General features: G+C 39.3%; 1 protein-coding gene across 1 annotated transcript in view; it reads left to right on the forward strand.

The window, feature by feature from the left end:
• The first annotated feature begins 476 nt into the window (after positions 1-476).
• LOC125342795 (vomeronasal type-2 receptor 116-like) overlaps positions 477-13,358 on the forward strand; it is a 46,419-nt gene continuing 33,537 nt past the window's right edge. Inside the window, exons 1-5 of the mRNA XM_048335102.1 lie at positions 477-673; positions 3,943-4,231; positions 5,291-6,082; positions 6,785-7,003; positions 8,123-8,246. Coding sequence (XP_048191059.1) covers positions 477-673; positions 3,943-4,231; positions 5,291-6,082; positions 6,785-7,003; positions 8,123-8,246 — 1,621 coding nt within the window. The remainder of the gene's footprint in view (positions 674-3,942; positions 4,232-5,290; positions 6,083-6,784; positions 7,004-8,122; positions 8,247-13,358) is intronic.

A 13,358-nucleotide genomic window follows, 5' to 3' on the forward strand; every position in this document is an offset into this window, starting at 1 on the left:
ATCTGTGTATGATGCCCTAATAACTTTCCTTATTTGATTTTTCTGTGCAAAGGATTTTTTTTGTGTGACTGGTTCACTGTATGTCTGACAGGCTATCCTCTGGTGTAATCCACTTGCATCATCCCAAATGGCTTTCATACACATAGTTTTCTTGACAGAGACATTGCACCAAAAACATCACAGCTAACTTCATCCCAGGAAATCATGGCACTTGGGATAAAGAAGAGGAATGTGCAAACATGTTGTCCAAGTCGTGTTTTTCTCCTGCATGCTATGCCGCAGCTGCAGAGCCCCAGGAAAGGGTTTTACACATTCTTCCTGGGGATTCACAAGAGGCTTCATGAAAGGTGGGCTACAAGTGTATTTCTCTGTCAATAAAAAGACACACACACCTATAAAAATATATATGGATATACGTATATGACACAGTGGGCCTCACTACCAGCTACAATTTCATGGTGACAGAAGCTTCACGGATGTGCCTTTTCGTTTTTGCACTTCTTCCCCTGCTTCTCTTCCCTGTCGGGTCCTTGGCTGCCACTAGCTGCTTTTCTACCATGAAGCAGCGTGTGCACATGGACGGTGATGTGATGATTGCTGCGTATTTCCCTCTCCTTATCTTGAGAGTCCATACCCGTAACAACGATGCTCCTGAGCATGAGAAGGAAAAGAAGTAAGTATCTCATCATTTTATTTCCTTTTACTGGTCTGTACTCAAGATGGGCTATGTCTGAGGGAAGTCAAGTTGCACACATGAATGCTCAACCCTGATCTCCCATTCCTATGCAAGACAAAAATCACGGGTTCATTATTTTATTTTGCATCTTCTTTTTAGTGATTTTTCTGCTTGCTAGTATTAGAGGACTCTGGTTTCCTTCCATGTAGCTCTTTCTTTCACTGATGGTAAGATCTTCATGACTTTACTTCAGTCTTATCCCCCTTTTGTTTTTGTGGAACCTACCCTTTGCTTTAGTGATCATTGCTACTGTGTTTTCCTATTCTATTTTTCATTTTCTTCATCTAAATCTTATTATAAAGGTGATCTCTAGAGAGGTGACACTTCCCTAAGTCAGGCAATGAGTCCATTTCTCTTTGAACAATGTTACCCCCTCTATCATATTCTCCTGCTTCCTAACCTCACAATAGCCTTCCCTCCATGTTGTGAAGTTCATTTCCAATGCAGTGTCAAGTGAGGATTACGACTGAATTGATTCATCCTTTGTTGCATTACTTCTCCGTGATTCCTTCATTTCTTTTACTAACCTGAGGTTTGTTATTTTTAGTTCCTTGCGAGGCAATGCAGGTTCTATCATCCAATATCTACCCCCTTAACTTAAGCAAAGCTTGTTACATTTTCTCTCCCTATGAATCATTTTTTTTCATTTATTCCCTTATTATTTCATTTTCCATCTTTAAAATTTCAGTGTAAAGTTGATGTTTCAGAGGGTTTACAGTTACATATCTCAGCAAATGGGTACACTCTTGAACAATGTCATTCCCTTCCTCATGCTCTCATTTTTCCCATCCTGACTTCTCTCTCCACCAAGCTATACAGTTTATTTCTACAATAGTGTCTAATAGATACCACTGCTAAATTGATTGACTTTGTCTCTTCCATTCTGTGCTTTCCATTCCCATTCCCCAATCAGATAAGCTTACACTAGAGAAAGCATAGAGAAATCAAAAATAGTGGGAAGAGTGAATAAATGAAGGATAAATGAAAGAAAGAAAGAAAGAAAAGAAAGAAAAAAGAACATCCCCAAAAAAGAGGGAAAAGTGAGAACAACAAACAGTACAGAAAAAAATATAACCTCATTTCTCATTCCTTGAGAAGCAGTACAAGTTCTTTAGTTTAGTATCTGTCCTCTTGAGTTAAAGAAAGTTTACAGTTTTCTTTTATTCCTCCTTTTTCAATATCCATCTGGTTTTCAGTTTCATTTGTTCCAGTGGTCTGTATATTTCTTGAAATTTGTGTAGGAAAAACAATTCACTTTACCATGTGTTAATCATTTCATTAAACTGCAAACTTTTTAGTTAGTATGATACTATTTACTTATGATTGATGAATAATTCATTTGAATTTCATGTTATGTGTATATTTTCCTTGTTAATTTCTAGCTTTACCACAGTGTGTGTCTGCAAGGGCTCCATACACTTTCAACATTTGAAAAATCTGGTTACTTTGTGTCCCATCTCAGAATTTCTCCTGGAGAACATTAGTATGTTGATGAGAGAAGTTTTATTCAGAAGTTGGATGAACTTTTCTGTTGGTGGGTGTCAGGCTTTCCTAAACTAGTGTGAAATTTAATTCTGGTGCCTCCCTGTTGATTTTTTCTCCATCATCACTCCATTAAATCTTCAGCTATTATTGTATTAAGGACTACCTTCAAGTCTGCTAACCATAGTTCAGTGGTTGTATAATGTGTAAATACATATTTAAAATTTCTATTTCATCTTGTATATTCATTCACTTCAACATACTGTTCTGGACATGTCACTTTTTGTTCCTTTGATGACAGTCTATTGGATGTGAGGTGCTATATAGATACTCCTGGTTTCCTTTAGGGTGCATTTGCATGGATGGCACTTGCTTACACTCACTGAGGGCCACTGATAGGAGAGTTTATTGGCATCAACCTGTCCTGTGGCTTTGAGATATTATTCCTTTACCCACTCAAGCACTTACTGGTAGAACTTCATGCATTTCTTAGGAAAAGCATTATTACTTTTAGGCATTCTCAACCATTAAAAAAGCAAGCCTCAACCATCAGTATTTGCTTTATTAAATACTGTAGTCAACCTTTTCCTCAAGGGTTAAGTCTTGCTTTCAGTTTACTCCTCCGTATGTGTATGTTCAATTAGATTTTCTTCAATATCACTATTTTCTTCTGTTTAGAAGTTATTTACAACATCGTAGGCTTCCACTGTAGAGTTTTGGGTATGCATGCAGTATATGTAGAACAAACTCATCATCTTATTTGTATTTCCATCTTGATTCCATTGTTTCCTTTTTCAAAGAATATGTGATGATTTCAGATTAATTTCTTTAGAATGTACACAAACACACAATACAGACACACACACAAACACACACCACTGCACATACAGACATAACAGAGAAAACAAAGTACTTTCAGTCTCCTTACTCCTTTGTTTTCTTGTATTTCCCGGATCTCAGTCTAAAAATATTGGGAACCTGGTAGTGGCCCATGCCTTTTACACTGGTATTTTATCATGTATACCATGGTATTTATCATGGCGTACTGGAGATTTCCATGTAAAGCTTGTTCATAATTTATTTGTCATTCCCTGTGTAGAAGGTTCCTCTGTCCATAATGAGTTACTTCGAGTTGGCTGCATCCTTTTTAGGTTGTTACATAAATAAGAATAGAATTCCCTCCCGTGATATTTGAGCTCTTGTTTTGGTTTTATCTCAGGAAGAGCTAGCTGTTCATTATGTTGGGTCTGTGAGTAGAGCAGGCTATAGGACCTTCTTTCAATCAGACCTTGCTTCTGAAAGATTACCTTAAATTGGGTATTTGTTAGACTTGCCTGACATAGAACCCTATATCTTAAAGAGGGTGACCCAAAAGATTTTTCATATACCTACAGCTAGTTCCGCGAAGACAAAGACAATAGAATATTTGATGTCTCATGTAAGTCTATCCCATGTTTCATGGACAAGTTATTGTTTTGGTGCTTTTGATAATGGAGACTAAGCAAGGTCTTTCTCAGCTGAAGTAAGTTTCTGAATCTCACTCAAGATAAATTTCTTTCATGTCCTTTCCTAATACCATCTATAAGCAGAAGACTTTATATTCACATTCTACTCCAATTTGGCATAATGTTTTGGCATATTCATTGGCAGCAAAGCAAGCATTCAATTCACTAAAGTTGGAAGTTTGGAAATACTCCTTTTACATTTCTATGGTTGTTACACAGGTTTATCTTCAAGAACTACCAGTTTATTTTGGCCTTGACTTTTGCTATTGAAGAGATCAACAAAAACCCTCATCTTTTACATAATTTGACGCTGGGGTTTGAGTTCTGTAATTTTGAATTAGATGTTGGGAATGAATTAAAAAGTGCCATTCTTTGCCTCTTTGGGAAGAACAACACTCTCAATTACATATGTATGGGACACAGCAAGTATACAGCAGTACTTACAGGACCATCAGCAATAACATCTGCCAAGTTTGGGACTTTGCTGAGCCTCTATAGGTTTCCACAGGTGAGAGTGGAAGGAGTGGAGTAATATTTAAAAATGTTTAATTTGTTGACCTTTCAGGTGTTAGAGGAGGAGAGGAAGACACTGGATTGGTGATACTATGAAATTTTGAGATATAAAAATCTAAGAATTTGAGAAAACAGGCTTATTTAAAGTTTTGCACCTTATTAATAATTTTGTTTAAAAAATAAATTAATGGAAAGTAACTTTAAAGTACACAGATATGTTGAACTCTGCGCTAGTGATTCACATCTAGAATCCTAGGTATTGATGAAAATTATTTCTAATCAGCAAGATGTGAGAAGTAATGTGGAGATCAAGTGGTAAAGGGTTAGCCTTCATGAAAAAAATGAAAAACAGTACATGAAGCACTGAGTTCATTCCTCTGTTCTAGCACACAACTTACACACACACACACACACCCGTACACCCACGTGTAAGACATTATGTTGAATTAAGTCTAGTTCAGAAATAGAAAGGGGCATGTGTTCCATCATATGTGAAAAGTAAATCTAAACATGATAATGCAATATGAAAGAGAGAACACACACATGTCCATATATATGTATATATATATGATTAATGTTCACAGTAGGGTAGATATGTAAATATATCTTTATATATGGAAGTAATTCCATGACATAACTTCTTTAATTAACTAGCCATATAAAGAATTAACACAAGAAGGAAATGAAGCACATTTTGTCGGCAGGACATAGGTATTAAGGAAATTAGGGAAGAACCAGAGGAATAGGGAGTAGGTAGGTGAGCAAATAGACCATAATATTCAGTGTACATATGTGAAAATGCTACTAGGAAAGTCAGGAAATGTGCAATGTTGATATCAATGGTAGGAGCTGATTCAAATAATGACCAAGATCAAGAGGCATTGTACAAAAAAATTGACAGCTGGTACAGTGATTAAAAGCACATTTTTTTCAAAAACTGAAAGAAAACTTACATTCCACCTATTTCAACTGATTACTGTATATACTATATGACTGAGGTTATGATGCTTTCAAATCTTATCATTCTTGAAACATCCAATTTTCATCCCTTTAGCTTTCCTTTGGGCCTTTTGTTCAAGTCCTGAGCGACCATAACACATTTCCTGCTCTCTATCAGATGGGCCGAAAGGACACATCGATGGCCACTGCCATGGTCTCCTTACTGCTTCACTTAAGATGGAACTGGGTGGGTCTGCTAAACGTAGAGGACGAAAATGGCTTGTGGTTTCTTTCTGAATTGAAAGAAGAGATGGCCAAGAACAGAGTCTGTGTAGATTTTGAGCTAGCACTCCCGAACAATATTGTGTCCAATAAAACAAAGCTGAAGGCAGTTAAAAACCAGGTTAACAAATCATCAGCAAATGTCCTCATTATATATGGTGATAATGAATTGCTACTTGTTTTGCAATTGTCGATAAAAGGCAAAATTTGTATTGTGAATTCACAGTGGGATTTGACAATGAGTAGGGATTATTTCCTGCTAGGATCATCGCAGGTACCTCTCATGTTTTCACACCATCACCCAGATGTTTCTGGATTCACAGAGTTTGTCAAGGCAGTGAACCCTTCCAAATACCCTGAAGATGCTTTCCTTGCTCAGGTGTGGTATGTCTCTTTTAATTGCTCTAATTCTGAATCTGACTGTGTAACATGGGAGAACTGTGCTCACAATGCCTCCTTGGATTGGTTGCCTCGGCACATTTTAGACACGAATTTGTCTGTGGACAGTTACAATATATACAACGCTGTGTATGCTGTGGCCCATGCTCTCCATGAGATGCTTCTTCATCAAGCAGAAGTACAAACCATGGGAAAGAGCAAAGGGACAGTGCCTTCTCCTGCACAGGTAAGGCCTTCTGTGTTGGATGGCACACCCCATAAATAAAGTCACTTCCTACATAGTTTTCTTCCCATATGAAATTTAAGAATTAGATGACTATTTTTCCAAAACCCAAGAAATAATATCGGGTTCAATATATGGGAATTCCTCTGGACATGTATCTTCATGCTCTTAAGGAAAAGCAGGAGATAATGAGGGTCAAGTTCTGTGTTTTAGAAACTGGTCAAATTACTGATGGCCTCAACATATTCAAAGCACATATTATGAAATCTGTAAATTTAACTTTTCCCTATAAGTTATATTTGTAATAGCAAAGGAAAACCTACTAAATAGAATTGTCCATATATTACCTAAGGGATCTATTTTTATTGTACTTTAGGTATTAAATTTTAGCAGCTCCTGAGTGGCAACATTCATAGAATTAGTGATTATGGCAAACTGTAGATAGGCAACTGAGAACCATGACATTCGTGACTATTCAGATGGACTGTGTTTCTCTTGAAAAGACTTTATCCCTTTGTTGAGTGACCAGGATTCAGAAGGATACATTTTATTCCTGCATAGATTTTCTTCAGGGATACTTCATTAGGTGACTCTGCTATTGCTGCATTCTGAATCAAAAATGAAACCCCATCAGGAAATATTTTCTTCAAGTTTTCTGCCTTCACTTGGGATAGGCTTCACCATAAGATGGTGACTCTCTTTCAGCTGCACCCTTTTCTAAAGAACATACAATTTCACAATTCTGCTGGAGATCAGGTGATTTGGGATGAGAAAAGGAAATTGGAGGCAGAGTATGACATTGTGAATATTTGGAATTTCCCACAAAGTCTTCACCTGGAGGTGAAAGTAGGAAAGTTTTCTCCATATACTAATCAACTCTCTTTATCTGAAGAAATGATACACTGGACCATAGCATCTACAGAGGTGGGTGGGATTGAATTGTGATTATCCTAAGGACATAAAAATAAGGAAAATTCACCCTTAGACTGTATATCTGTTTGCACTCCACCAACCTACTCCAATAAATAATAGGTACTTTCATAGCTGAGATACAAATATTACGGATTGAAGGCATTCCATGCAGGAACTTCTGTGAGACTCTTCATTTAACCACCATAAAATCAGGGCTGATTATTTAGGACTCATTCCTGCAATCCTATCTGCTCAATAGGAAGACATCCTCAAACCCAACATTACAGATCTGTTTGAATCTCCTGCTGGCAGATAAGTCTTTGGGACCCCTATCTCAATTGGCAAACAAAAACCTCAGGTGGAACTGTGGATCATGTCATAGAGGACTAACCTTGAGCAAAAACAAGTGCTCAAGGCAATGAACATACCCTGAGATCACTCCCCAAAACCAGCACCAAAAGATAAAAAAGGAAATTAACAGTATCTAAATGTTATTTCAGAATAGAGTCATAAAATAAAAGTTGCATATTGCTTAACAAATGGTGAACACTGTGACAAAGTACACAAGGAATCACTTTACGTGTTTGCAAGATTAATTTTGCTTCCTTCTGTGGAGGTTTCATTCCAGGGTTAGTTGTTCTGCTAGTCATCTTTGGTGAGAGGAATCCTTGAGAATCTGTCAGAAGATTCTCACTAATGGCCATTGAAAAATTCAGATCCTATGATGTGTATGGGGATCATATAAACTATAAAGGGAGGTCTATTCTCTACCTTTCAGCATACTGTTCAAGTTTCAAAGATGATACTGACTTCTTGCTGTTCACTATTTCATGGGTGAGTAGGAGACAGCATGCAATGACATGCTGGCCACTAGAACATACATTCTCACCGTGAAACTCTATTTTTAAAGTTCCCACAATTCTCAATATTTCTATAGGCTACACATCCAGTCTAGAGTTCATAAGCCTTTTGTAATCATGTGATTGGCAATCTATCACAGCATCCAACTCACTGACTGAATGTGTATGTACAGAAATAATATGCTTAATATTCTACTATTTAAAACAATAGGTTTTTGGAGCATTTTACACATGTGTAAACAGTTACTCATATACATCTGATTTTCCTCAGACTCCCCACTCTGTCTGCAGTATAAGTTGTGGTCCTGGATTCAGGAAATCCCGTCAGGAGGGAAAGGCCGCCTGTTGCTTTGATTGTACCCCTTGCTCAGAGAATGAGATGGCTAATGGGACAAGTAAGTTCACTGCGAAGAGAGAACTCACTGTCCTAGTATCCCCAATCCGTGCAAGTCAATGCAAACACTGTGTGTTAGGCGTGCAAAATCAAATTCTTCACTCCCTCACTTAGTAATTTAATTGCCACAGAAATTGATACTACTTGAAAAGAAAATCTTGGGCTCTGATTTACTTATAGGATTATTTTATTCTAGTCTGTTGTAAGTATGATTACTCAACTATTCAGTAATATATATTTAACCTCTATCATATTAAGTGCAAAACCTTTGAAAGATCAAAGACTCTATCTTCTTCAAAATCAACTTCCAACTGCAAAGGAAACACAGAACTTGCAGATGTTTAGTGCCTAGGGCAAAGACCATTTGTTGGAACAGAGCAAATGCTCTGGGTAGGGTTGAGCATATTAGAAGAGGGTACAGGTGTTTTACATAGCATAATTTTATTCCTTCAAAGGATTTGATTATCTGCTTCCTACTGGTGAGTACCAGAGGCAACTATAACTGGTAAAGAGAAGGCCATAGTCTTCTTACTTTTATTGTACAGAGACATGAAGGAATGTGCAAGCTTCACTGTCCACAATTTTTTTTGCCAGTCCTGGGTCTTGATCTCAGGGCCTTAGAACTGTCCCTGGCTTCATTTTGTTCAAGCCTAGCACTCTAAAACTTGAGCCACAGTGCCACCTTGGCTTTTTCTTTATATATTTTGCTGAGGAACCAAACTCAGGGCTTCATGCATGGTAGGCACTCACCATTAGGCCACATTCCCTGTCCCACTGTCCACAATTTTGAGTGAAGGGTTTAAGTTTTGCACTAAAGTCTGAGAATTAGGGTACATTGAAGAGGTGCAGAAAATTATTCATAGGCTATTAGAAATGGCAATAACTAATATCTTATTATAAATGCAGGTAAAACAGGTGAAATCAGACTAAAATATGAACATTTGTCCAGAACATGATGAAGACATAAAAGTAATACTCAACATGTCTGGTAATAAACAGTAATGTTTACTTAATTCTACTATATATTCACATGTCAGAATTCTCTTTATATAGGAATGTCTAGTTGACTTTTCAGTAGTGCAAACTCACAAATACTTACTTGACTTCCTTACAAGATATGGAGCAGTGTGTGAAGTGCCGAGATCATGAGTATGCCAACACAAAGAGAAACCAGTGCCTCCTAAGAGCTGCAAGCTTCCTGGCTTATGGGGAACCCTTGGGCATGGCCTTGGCCTGCATGGCTCTTAGTTTATCTACACTCACAGCAGCTGTTCTTGGGGTCTTTTTGAAACATCACAACACCCCCATTGTCAAAGCAAATAACCCAACTCTCAGCTACATCCTGCTCATCTCCCTCATCTTCTGTTCCTTCTGTTCCTTGCTCTTTATTGGCCGTCCCAACTCAATTACCTGCATTCTTCAGCAAACCACATTTGGAGTTGCATTCACTGTCGCTGTTTCTGCTGTCTTGGCCAAAACTGTCACTGTAGTTCTGGCCTTCAAGGTCACTACTCCAGGGAGAAGGATGAGGTGGCTGCTGGTGTCAGGGGCTCCTAACTTCATCATTCCCATCTGCACCCTAATCCAGGTGACTCTCTGTGGAATCTGGCTGGGAACCTCTCCTCCCTTCATTGACACAGAAACACACTCTGAACATGGCCACCTCATCCTCCTGTGTAACAAGGGCTCCCTCACTGCCTTCTACTGTGTCTTGGGATACCTGGGCTCCCTGGCCCTGGCCAGCTTCACTGTGGCTTTCCTGGCCAGAAACCTGCCTGACACCTTCAATGAAGCCAAGTTCCTGACCTTCAGCATGCTGGTGTTCTGCAGTGTGTGGCTCGCCTTCCTGCCTGTCTACCACAGTGCCAAGGGCAAGGTCATGGTGGCTGTGGAGGTCTTTTCCATCTTGGCCTCCAGTGCCGGGCTCCTGGGCTGCATCTTTCTCCCCAAGTGCTACATCATCTTGATAAGGCCAGATAGAAACTGTCTGCATGGCTTCAGGAATAAACCACGTAGAAGTAGAAATAAGCATTGTGAAGATTAAACTTCTGGATTAGTATATGGATTATCTGCACTAATTCTACAGTCACTTTCCAGTCTCATAATTGTATTTTTTGAAATTTTGCTTCAATTAATATGAATTTATTATGATTTTTCTGACATATTGTTGGTTCCTTCTATTTAATATGCATTTAATCTTTATCCCATCTTCCTAGTGTCTTTTGAACTAAGTCCTAATGAAGGGCTGTGTTTTCACATACTGACACATAACACTGGTGAGTTCTGTCCTCTTGTGCTAAGTCCATCCCAGCAGGGTGTTCAGGTACCCTGATGGGTAGCAGCATGATGTAGCAGCATGGTAGTATTAAGAGAGCCACAAAGTGGAACTAGGAGACCCTTCATCTCACAGGATGAATGCTGCCAGTTCATCTCCCAAGTGTCTTAGCAAAGGCAATGAACTTTGCACATGAATAGTGATGCTTCCATAAGTTCTTCATTCTAAAACAAAGCAGACTTTCCACTAAATATCAACAAAAATTAGCCCTGCACAACATTTTAATATGTCTTGGTCTTCAGGCTTGCACTCAGGGCTTGTGCACTCTCCCTGAGCCTGTTTGCTCCAGGCTAATACTCTACCACTTTGAGACACAGCACCACTTCCAATTTTCTGGTGGTTTATTGGAGACAAGAGTGTCATAGACTTTGCTGCCTAGCTGACTTCAAACCATGATCTTCAGATAGCAGCCTCCAGAGTAGCGAGGATTTCAGGCACAAGCAAAGTGGTATCTGACATTGTGATTTTCCCCTCAGTCAAGCATGTCCTCAGACTTCCTCAAGGACAACAGTGAGCTCTGAACCACTTGGCAGGATCTTAAGTGCAGCCTGCATAAGATTGAATCTAGACATCATGGCTCAGCCTCTTGACAGCCTCTTGACAGTTACTTCACTGGCCAAATTATTTCATACAGATGAATATTTGGCCCATAGGAAGTCTACTGTCTGTTGTATACCAAATACCCATGTTGGCCTCAAACCCATGACAATAGTCATCAGCACTGTCAATCGGGCTAGTAGTCTTTCATTAGCTATGCATAGCATCTGATTGCCACCACTGGGATGGTAACAAACAGCACTGGGTCTCAGTAGAATTGGGTTTTTAGAGACAAAAATCACCTGTACCACTCACAGGTGGTCAGGCAAGTTGGGCCAAGCAGGCATACATACAAAAGGAGAATTGCTGTTAGTGATCACAATTCCAGTAAACTCTGTTAAACAAAACAATGAAAGCAATACAATTCTTGGTTCTGGGTATGACTTGTGTCTGCTTATTTTTTGTCATTAACCCTAGATCTTTCCCTTTCTGGAACTTTCCCCCTTAACTAAAACATGCAACTGAGTGGTCTACCTCATTCTTTCTTGTGTAAAGTTCAAGCAGCTGTAGGTCAAGCTGCCTTGGGCTACTGTTATCAGGCCTAGGTTGGTCCTTTCCAGGCCAGCTACCTTGCCTATGCCTGCCCTTGCTAGGGACTCACAAGAGGCTTCCTGTACAACTTATGCTTGGTTTCCAAATATCCAATGTTATGCTCAGATTTTGGGGTCCCCAAAGACCACCAAGGGGCGGAAAGCCTCCATAATTACATGAAAGTCTTTATTGCAAGCTGGAGCATGGGTGCAGGATTGTCATCAACACAGCACATCTGAATCGAGAGCACTGACCCTCCATTCACCAGGGTTTTTACAGGATTTTGAGGAACATTCCATGCATCACATCATCACACAGCACATCAGGACACATCACGGGAAAATCCCAAAACAGCATACAACTTGCCTCAAATCATTTCCTATCACAGGAGACTTAAAAAATAATCACAAAGAATGATTGGCCTAATCACTGTGGGAACAGGCCTGCTGAAGGTGGTTTGCCAGCTTATGGGCTTCAAAATGATTGATTTAGACATATAATCTGGGTTTGGTTGCAAGAGTGTCACCCAAATGATCCTTAGATTGCGGGGACACATTAACCATGTTTCAGGAACACCACACACATTGGCCATACCTCAATACACTTCCTTTGTGCCACAAAGGCTAGAGCTTTCTAACTTAAACTGACCTCTCATCAAATGAAGTCTCTCTGACTACCTTAATTATTTTACACTGCATTTTGTTAAGGCTCTTCACATTGATATTTGTCCAGTTATTCCAGGAAGCTGCAGGGCCCGGTCAGGACCAGTCTACAATATAGAGCTGCACCGGCAGCTCAGGTTCTTAAACAACTCCTGTTTTGGGGGACTCCCAAAGCAGATATCAGGGTAGTCACCCACAGTTGCCATGAGAATTGTAACTGATAAAAAAAAAGAAACAGCATCCTTTTCCTACAGCAACTTAGGGTCCCATGCTCACACTTCATTTCACTATTTCCACCTGTCCTTCGTCATGTACATCATGAAAATAACCACATTTATGTCTGTAAGAAGCACACAAAAATTGTTTGAACAAGAAAGCTAACAGTATAAATGTGCAACACAATTTCGGCATTGACCTTAAAATAGTGACATGTAATTGCTGGTTTCAGCAGCATCATTGCTTCATGGCAATAGCATATGGATGCATTTGTGGAGGCCTCTTTATATGGAATCCTCATGGAAAACTGTTGGAATTGAAGAACCTGAGCTGCCGGTGCAGCTCTATATTGTAGCTTGGGCCAAACCAGGCCCTGAAGCCTGAAGCTTTTTGGAATAACTGTAGAACATGTCAATGTGAAGAGCGTGAATAAAATACAGTCTAAAATAATGCAGGTAGCCAAATAGACTTCATTTGACCAGAGACCAGTTAAAGTTAGAATGCTTTAGACACTGTGACACACAGGAAATGTATTGAGTGTGGCCAGTATGTTTTGTGCTCCTGAAACATGGTTAATGTGTCCCCTCAAGCTAAGTATGACAGGGGTGATACCCCTACGACCCAACCCAGATCAAGAAGTAACAGGAAATACCTGAATTTCGAAATGGCCCCTCAAGTTCAGCTTGACTCGTGAGAAAACCTTGCTACCCTACCCAGATCATTTGTCTAAACCAACCATTTCGAACCCCATAAGCTAGCCAATCACCTTCAG

The sequence above is a fragment of the Perognathus longimembris genome, chromosome 27 (genome assembly GCF_023159225.1).
Source record: "Perognathus longimembris pacificus isolate PPM17 chromosome 27, ASM2315922v1, whole genome shotgun sequence".
Classification (NCBI taxonomy): Eukaryota; Metazoa; Chordata; class Mammalia; order Rodentia; family Heteromyidae; genus Perognathus; species Perognathus longimembris.